At 46.3% G+C, this 8,350-nt stretch overlaps 3 protein-coding genes across 3 annotated transcripts; 2 read left to right on the forward strand and 1 right to left on the reverse strand.

Annotated features, from left to right (window-relative positions):
* Positions 1-1,215: 1,215 nt before the first annotated feature.
* On the forward strand, positions 1,216-2,085 carry M436DRAFT_19437 (uncharacterized protein; the record flags this gene model as incomplete). Its single annotated transcript, XM_013566768.1, has 4 exons — positions 1,216-1,296; positions 1,355-1,465; positions 1,528-1,845; positions 1,885-2,085. Coding segments are annotated over 4 exons (711 nt in total), but the record flags the coding sequence as incomplete, so codon positions are not given.
* A 1,767-nt stretch (positions 2,086-3,852) lies between these two features.
* M436DRAFT_59286 (MFS general substrate transporter) lies at positions 3,853-5,490 on the forward strand (the record flags this gene model as incomplete). Its single annotated transcript, XM_013566769.1, has 1 exon — positions 3,853-5,490. One exon carries the CDS (start codon positions 3,853-3,855, stop codon positions 5,488-5,490), a length of 1,638 nt encoding a protein of 545 aa, XP_013422223.1.
* A 1,995-nt stretch (positions 5,491-7,485) lies between these two features.
* On the reverse strand, positions 7,486-7,662 carry M436DRAFT_59288 (uncharacterized protein; the record flags this gene model as incomplete). Its single annotated transcript, XM_013566770.1, has 1 exon — positions 7,486-7,662. A coding segment is annotated over one exon (177 nt), but the record flags the coding sequence as incomplete, so codon positions are not given.
* Between the last annotated feature and the right edge of the window lie 688 nt (positions 7,663-8,350).

An 8,350-nucleotide genomic window follows, 5' to 3' on the forward strand; every position in this document is an offset into this window, starting at 1 on the left:
AGCGGCTTCAAAGTTACGCTGCATCTAGTAGAGCGTACTCCGAGCAGCATGAGGAACTACTTTAAGTACTGTATTGACGTCGCAGTCGTCGCGGAACATGGCCTCAACTAGTGTTTTATCGTGGTCGCTGAGAGGGATTGAGCTGAGCTAGTTTACTACTATACTGCGCATCAGCGAGGGCTCTAGGAGGCTTCAAAACTAGTGTATATCAATAGAACAACGACGTACAGCTATTACTATAGCTATTAGAGCTTGTAGAGCTGTATATAGCTGTATAATTGATGAATTAGCAGGTAATTAGCTGCTCTGAGCATCGAGTTCGAAGTTGGGGGTGGCAAATTCTAATGAATTTTGAAACCGAGAATAGCGCTTTGTTGACTGCTGAACACACGTGCCCCACTCCAAATGCTTCCGTCTCATTCTCAGCTCGGCTGCACATCCGTAACGCCTCCTCAGCTATGTTCCAGCGCATTTGTTGTGTGCACCAGCTTGATCCGTCAGGTGGTGTCACGCCCCTCGCGGAATCCAACCTCTCGCGACTCGAGTACCGTTCTTCGGCCTGTCCACAATGATGCGAGATACCGCAAAGCACTTCCAACGAGCAAAGTCCCATAACGTTGTCACGCTGCTGGACTCCATGGAGACTATATGATCAAGATCGTTCCAAGGTGCAAATTCATCATCTCAGGCTCTGTTTGCGTCTTCCTCCAGTCGCTAGAGGCAGATGTACTCAATCTGCGGACAGAATACCACGCTTTCATTATGTGGAAAGCTTCTTTCTCATTCGATCTCTTCGACCACATCAGTGACAGAGGCTTGCGACGGCGGTCAAAACGATGGCTTGTTGCGTTTTCAGCTCGGTTTCTGCAACGTCTCAGCAGCACGTTTAGCTTGGACAGGAGACCTATAAAAGAAGGGCTACTGGTCGCCCTAGCTCACACATCCACCCTTCTACATACATGTAAATCCTCGCAACTGAAGATCAATCCTACCATTCTTTCTCTGGCCTTCGGGCTGTTAGTCGAAGGCTTGCCGACCGATGAGCAGTCTCGTGCAATCAGGGTGCGTCGCCAGGACATCGATTTCGACCTGGCAGACAACAGCGCTGACCCAGTCGTCGCACCCGACAACTCGACCGATTACAATCAACAAGCCGCCATCCAGGAAGTCAAGAATGATATCTTTGCGGATCCTCTCACCAAACGTGACATCATCGTCTCGACGTCCTCAGGATACACGCCCAATGTCCAGCTCAATGGCGCCGCGATAAATGCTCCTCTGAACTGCAATGGCGCCGTGAGTTTTTTGTTTCCAGACGTTACAATGCATGTTCTGAGACTGAATCGGAGAACAGGACACTTTCATGGGCTCGAAGCTTTTCAACAAAGGTCCTTTCGACACCGATCTTTGCGCCACTGCTTGCAGGCAAGCTTTTTCCACTCCTGCAATCATCTTTATGCTGACGGTGCTCCCAGCTCTCAAACTGCCTACAACGTTGCACACCCGCCATCTCGAGGCAACCCCAAGACTTGCCAATTCTACAACACTTATGGGCTGTACAAACATGGTGTCTACCAGGGGCAGTACTGCTCATTGTACACGCAAGCGTGGGATCTCAGCTACGCGACCAACAATGGCCAGTGGCGCGGCCCCGATCATTACACTATTGACATGAGCTACATCTCGTCAAATACAACCAATTCTGGAGATGTTAGCTGTCCTTCGGATGTCTCCTACCTGAGCACTGCTGGAGCCGCTTTCTGCTCTGCTTACATCAGATACCAGCCACCTGTTTCCACCGTTGTGAGCGTTACCACTCCAGCAACCTCAGTCTTCACTTCTGTCGTTACCAGCTTCACAATCACAACCACCTACGGAACAGAGGTCGATATCAGCTCAACCACTACTACGGTGACCTCCAAGCTCAATGCAAAGCGAGACGGAACGGTCCTTGCGACACCTGCGTCAATCTCAACTTGGTCCCCCTCCCGCATTTCAAAGGCCTGTTCTGCCGTTGCTACTGGGTCAACCACTACCAGCACGATCACTACTGCTAGCACACCCTACAGCACGTTCGTGACAACTCAACCCGCGACCACAATCTCAACGTTCTCTACCACAACTACCACTACTGCCATCGCAACAACGACCGTAGCGCCCGTGAACCTCATCAAGAGAGGAGGCTTCGAAGGCGGTACTAGCGACCAGTCTTGGCAGCTATTGCCCAGGAATGGTGGCTGGAGAATCTACGATGACCCCTGCAATGCTCATTCCGGCGATTACTATCTGTAAGTACTCACCAGGAGGTCCGCGACCTTTTTGATGCTCATGACTAACTCGACATGCTCTCAGTGTGCTGGGTTCGACCGGTAGTCAATGGAACAATACGATCCAAACGGTTTACTCTGACTCTAACAAACTATACACCGTTTCGTTCGCGTACTCGTACGATCAAAGCAACTTGGGCTGCTCGATTCAGTCCAGTTACGGGGGTATCGGAATTTACAGTCAGAATCTCATCCAACCTAGTAATGGTTGGGCTGTGGTGAACGTCCCTAACGTGCGGGGCATCTCTAATGGTGCGAACTTGGAGATTGACATATTCTGCCCAGATCCGACTGTGAACGGTCTTCTGTCCCTGGATGATGTAAGCTGGATTGCACAGTAGTCCAGGCAAAGCTGAAGGTTGAACTCATTACTATACATAGCCAACCGCTCTATCAACCCCAAGTCATGTAAAGCATAGACCGTGGTACTCAGTATAGGGACCAAATTGAGTCAGCCGAAGAAGTCTGCGAACGATGCGGAGGGAATTTTTGAACGGGATTGCATGACTTTCTTACGGTATTAATGCTGCTACCTCGGCCGGCCAACGCACCATGTAGACTTCTTCTTCGGTGCAGTCTCTATATGTCGCTACGAACACTCGATGGTTTTTGATTACCTAAGCGGTGCTCGTGGCTCTCAATATCCTATGCCGAGTTTCTGATATCGATGTTTTACGACTGGGTACCTTCGAATTTTTTTCGCAAGTATAACGTACGTGCTGCTTGGGAGGAAGACGGGTTAGTGGGTATGTGCTCCAAAAACAAGACGTACACAGCCAATTAGAAAGAAGACATATCGGTGGTCAGCCAGATCCCCGGAAGTCTATCTGCTCATACCGTTAGATACTTTCCAAGTTCTTCATGCGGCTCTACTTGTATACGATGAACGACTGTCCGCGGGATAGCACAGCTGTTGGCCAAGGCTTTCAAGGCGCGTTTCGATGCATGTCAGGTAGTTGGGCATGTCACTTGAAACTCACGACTGGGCTATCGGCAAGGACACCGGTGCGATGGGGTTCTCAAACGTGAGTGACATACTGTGTCATCCGCGCTATTGCGAAAGCATATTTCTGTGGCGCATCACTTGTCAACACGTCTCTGCGCTGCAGCGACACCGAAATTCGATCACTTTAGTTGACTTGATCACTTGAACACTAATTACTGTTGTCAAGACTTAAGGGCATTATTGACGAAGTGACCTGTGAGTCGACGAGGCCCGACAGCGACCGCGCGCCCTAAAGAACAAAAGCTTGCTCGTGTGCTTACCTTCCCGATGCGGTGGTTGGAAGACAAGCTTCGAAAACGTCGTCACGACACCCTGGCGATCACTAGCTCATCCCGGGTGCGGCGTCAACGGGAAACGTCACATCTTCAGTCTGAGCTTTGTAACTCTTTCTCCTCCGTCTCCCCAATCGAGGAACATATTGGCTGATTTGCTGCGAACATATGAATATGGCTGTCTGCCGTGCGGGAAAGAAGTTGGAACTTTTCGATCCTTCACTTTCCGACCGACTACTCAAGCCCGATGCAGACTCTTCTACAATACAGGCAACAGAAAAGATATGCAACCTTGCTACACTCGCGAGACTCCCTCATTGCAAGCTCGCTTACTCCATCCGCCCACAATGGAATGCGCAACAGTGATTCAGATGTCGAGCCGACTGGCCGAGGACTTTCTTCAACGCACTTGCTGGATCTTGAACAACAGAGGCTTCCATCATCATTACCACGTGGTGACTCTGCCTGTGAGAAGTCAGGTCTTGGCCAAGGCAACGACAAAATCACTGTGAAGTGTGACGACGATGGTTTGGATCAGGCTGATCCCCGCAATTGGTCTCGCTCGAAACGATCGTGGACAACACTTCTTCTATTTCTGATGGTATTCTCTCAGGGTTGGGTTTCTGCGTGCGACTCGAATGTCACAAAGCCATCCAGCAGGGAGTTTCATGTCAGCCAGACCTCTGAGACTCTGGCCACCGCTCTGTTCCTTCTTGGTATCTCCGCCGGGAGTCTCGCCGTTGGGCCACTCTCTGAAGAGCTTGGTCGTAGCCCCGTCTATCTTGTTCCAACCTTTTTGTATCTATGCTTCTTACTCGGAGACGCCCTTTCGCCGAACTTTGCGGCTCAAATCATCTTCCGCTTCCTTTCTGGAGTTTCTGCAAGTTCGACACTATCGATTTACGGCGGAAGTCTCGCCGACCTGTACGACAACGGAGATCGGGATAGAATTTGGCCACTTTTCGCCCTCAGCCCATTGCTCTCTCCAATTCTCTCTCCCGTAGCTGGCGGCTGGATTACTGGGCACGCCTCCTGGCGCTGGGTCTACTGGATTGGACTGATACAGAGTGGCACAATCTTCCTTGTAGCCCTATTTTTCCTGCCTGAGACTTTTTCCCCCATGATTGTGCAGTGGAGAACGTACCATCTCAGGGTTATCACGGGTTCCGACAAGTATACATGCGAGCTCGAGGGCAAAGACTCTCTTGGCAAGAGACTTGTACACAATGTATCGCGACCGGCCAAGTTCTTTACAACAGAGCCCATCATCATCTCTCTAGGTTTCTATTTGATCGTCATTTACGTCGTCATATTTACTTTTCTCAATGGGTTCGAGTTCATCTTCACAGATACCTGGGGTCTATCGGATGGAGATACCGCTCTTGCTTTCCTAGGGATATGCCTTGGTGCTTTGATCTCCGTAGCACTCATGCCGCTTATCAACATGGCTCACTATAGAGCCGGCGAGACCCACAACAAGAAACCAGAGGATCATCTTCTTCCTGCCATGGTGGCGTCGCCCTTCTTTGCCGTTTCTATTTTTTGGCTTGCCTGGACCAGTTACAAAAGTGTTAGCTACTGGTCAGCGTACGCATCTACAGTCCTATTCGGATACTCTATGACAGCTATCTTCGTCAGTAGTTATAGTTATATCATTGACATATACGGAACGTGGAGTTCGAGCGCTCTGGGCAGCGTCACCATGGCGCGATACCTTGTTGCTGCTGGTATGGTAGTGGCGGCACGGCCAATGTATCAGGGTATTGGAGTGCATTGGTCACTGACATTTCTAGGCTGTCTGGGAGTACTGTGTCTGCCGGTGCCGTGGCTATTGTCTCGTTATGGCAGCATGTTGAGGCAGAGATCTGAATTCATCAACGGCTAATGTTGTTTTGCGTGGCCACAAGCAGCACATACTTATAGTCACTATCTACTCAGTCTTGATCGCCCTCACGCTTGTCTTTTAATGACCCGGAATGTCCGACAGTCGGATGCGTTAAGCCTTACAGAGAACGTCATTAATATTCGCTACTATACTCCGGTTCTAACATTAGGTTGATTGATTGATTGATTGATTCGATTGATTAGGCTACTTGGTTCTACGGCAAACCTATAAGCCGTCTCCTATTAGTTCTACCTTCTTTGTCCCTATCTGTCCTTGTTCCATTCTAGCTTCCCATTACTCGACAGCTCTCGTCTGCCACGCAAACCTGCCGGACTTATAAAGGAAGTGGAGGACCGCCTTCACCGCTAGGAGGTTCGCCTTCCATTTTTCCTTTAGCCCGTTAACTAGTTACTTAGTTCTTAGGTCTTCCTAGGGATTCCACCCCCCGAGTATGTAAGAAAGGTCCCTCTACCTATGCCCTACTACCTTAATAGCAATTTAACGATCTTCGCGTAAGAGGGGGCATTCGTATATAACGTGCTTAATAGTTTCTCGCGTAGCTCCGCATTCGCACCCTACTAAGTCTACTAGCTTCATCCGGTATAGGTTACTCTTTAGTTAGAAGTGCCCTATCCGGCACTAGGCAAGTATTAACGCTTCTTCCGCTAATAGTGCGTTATATACTATTACTATATAGGGACCTAGGAGAGCTCCGTCTAGCTTCTACGTATATAATCCGGTATATAGCGTGTCTTAAGGTATTATACTCCTAGCCTAGACCTAGGTCTTATCTAGCTTCTTTTAAAGTGTCTTCTTAGCTACCCTTAGGACCATCTTTCTTAAGACTCCTATATAGCGTTACTAATATATTCTTAACTTTATAATGTTACGGTTATATAGGTCTAGTAGCGTTAAGGGGTTAGTAGGTGTTAGGAGGTTAGTAGATGTCTAGATGCTTAAGGAGGTTAGGGGGTTATTATAGCTTCTAAGTTACGTAATAACGCCTTCTACCTCTCCCTATCCCTTCTCTAGCGCCTTTTTTACCCGCTTATCTACCTACTCGTTACTATATATACCTCTATAGGCTAGTACCTACTATAAGGTAACCGTTATACCTTCCCGAGCCTAGAGAGCGTTAATATGCCTATAGATGTACCGTACTACGTATTATCTATATAGGCTTATACCTTCCGTTATAGAGCGTATAGCTTATTTACTATCTATTATAATAATAGTTTTCGTTAGACGTAGTCTCCTCCTCGTCTAGTATACTAGGGCTACCTTAATAGCGATAAGTTCTATAACCGTCGGGTTACTAGCTACCTACTTAGGTAGTCGCTTCTAGGTAATGGTCTTCCTAGTATACCCCTATACTACTATAATACCGCTCTTCCCGTTCTTCTATGCCGCGTTTATATAGAGTATATACCTCTCTTCCTACCTTCCTTTTAACTATAGTTACTAGATAACTCCGTTTTACTTAATCTCTTTTACCCTTTAGGTAAAGTAGATAAGACCCATTTTTAACGGTTTAAATGTCGCTCTACTTTCTCTTACCTATCTCTCTATTCTTATAATAATTGTTATCTAGAGGGTCTAGATATTCTTATCTATAGTATCCTCTATAACCTATAGGGAGTAGTTATTAATAAACTCTAGGGCTTCCTATATCTTACTAATAGGTTGCCCTATAAGATTAGCGTTATAGAAGATATATAGTATTAGGGATAGCGGTAACCCCTATAGAATGCCGGCTTAGGCGATTAACTACCTTTCGCTTTTAAACGCTTTAAAAGTAATTATAGCTATCCTCTCTCTATAGAAGTCCTCTACCTAGCTACTTAGGGTCTTAGGTATTCCTTTCTATTTAAGCCTTACTTTAAGCACTCTAGGGTTAACCTTATTAAATGCCCCTTAGACGTCGAAGGTTACTAGAGATATAACCTTCCTATTTCGCTAAGCCTCGTATATACGCTCTACTAAGACATTAATTGCTTACTTATATAACCTCTTCTTCCTAGCTCTAAAGTAGTTATCTAAAAGAAGGTTATATCTCTTCGCTAAGTAAGCGAGTCTATTTATAACTACTACTTTAAGGCCTTTACTAATCGTAGCTAGTAGTAAGATAGGCCGAAAGGCCTTTAGTACTATATAGTCGGGTTTCCTAGGTTTTTATAATAGGACTATTCTTATAGTCCTCTAGCTATCTAAAAGGTAGCTTAGGCGTAACGATGCCCTATATAAGGCTATAATTTTACCCTTTACCTCTTCCTATACTTTCTACTATATAAGGAACGGTATGTTATCTAGGCCTAGTGCCTTCTTTAGGCTTAACTAGAAGATTATAGTACGAACTTTACTCTCTATAATCTCCTTATATACCTAGGTAGGTAGGGAAGTCTCTCTACCTTTTAGGTTCTTACCTTTAGGCTCTAGTTATAGTAGGAAAAAGGCCTAAAGGAGTACTATAGCTTTTCCTTTATTATTATTAACCGGCTCTTAAATTCCTTATAGTATAGGAATACCCCTAGATCTAGGATCCATTTAGGTATACTTATTAGCCTTCTATACATTCTCTAGACTATCTATAAATTTCCTCTAGTAGGCTACCTTTTAATATGCTATTTATAAGTAGTAGTCTTTTTAAACTACTTAAATCTATTAGTATAGGTCCTTATAGTCTAGATCTCTCCTTCTTTACTCTACTTCTTAGTTCTATAAAGCTAATAGTATAAGCTAGAGTACTATAAGGGTTTAGGGTAGGGTTAGGGTTTTAGGGTTAGGGTTAGGGTTAGGGTTAGGGTTAGGGTTAGGGTTAGGGTTAGGGTTAGGGTTAGGGTTAGGGTTAGGGTTAGGGTTA

The sequence above is a fragment of the Aureobasidium namibiae genome (assembly GCF_000721765.1).
Source record: "Aureobasidium namibiae CBS 147.97 unplaced genomic scaffold scaffold_44, whole genome shotgun sequence".
Taxonomy (NCBI): Eukaryota; Fungi; Ascomycota; class Dothideomycetes; order Dothideales; family Saccotheciaceae; genus Aureobasidium; species Aureobasidium namibiae.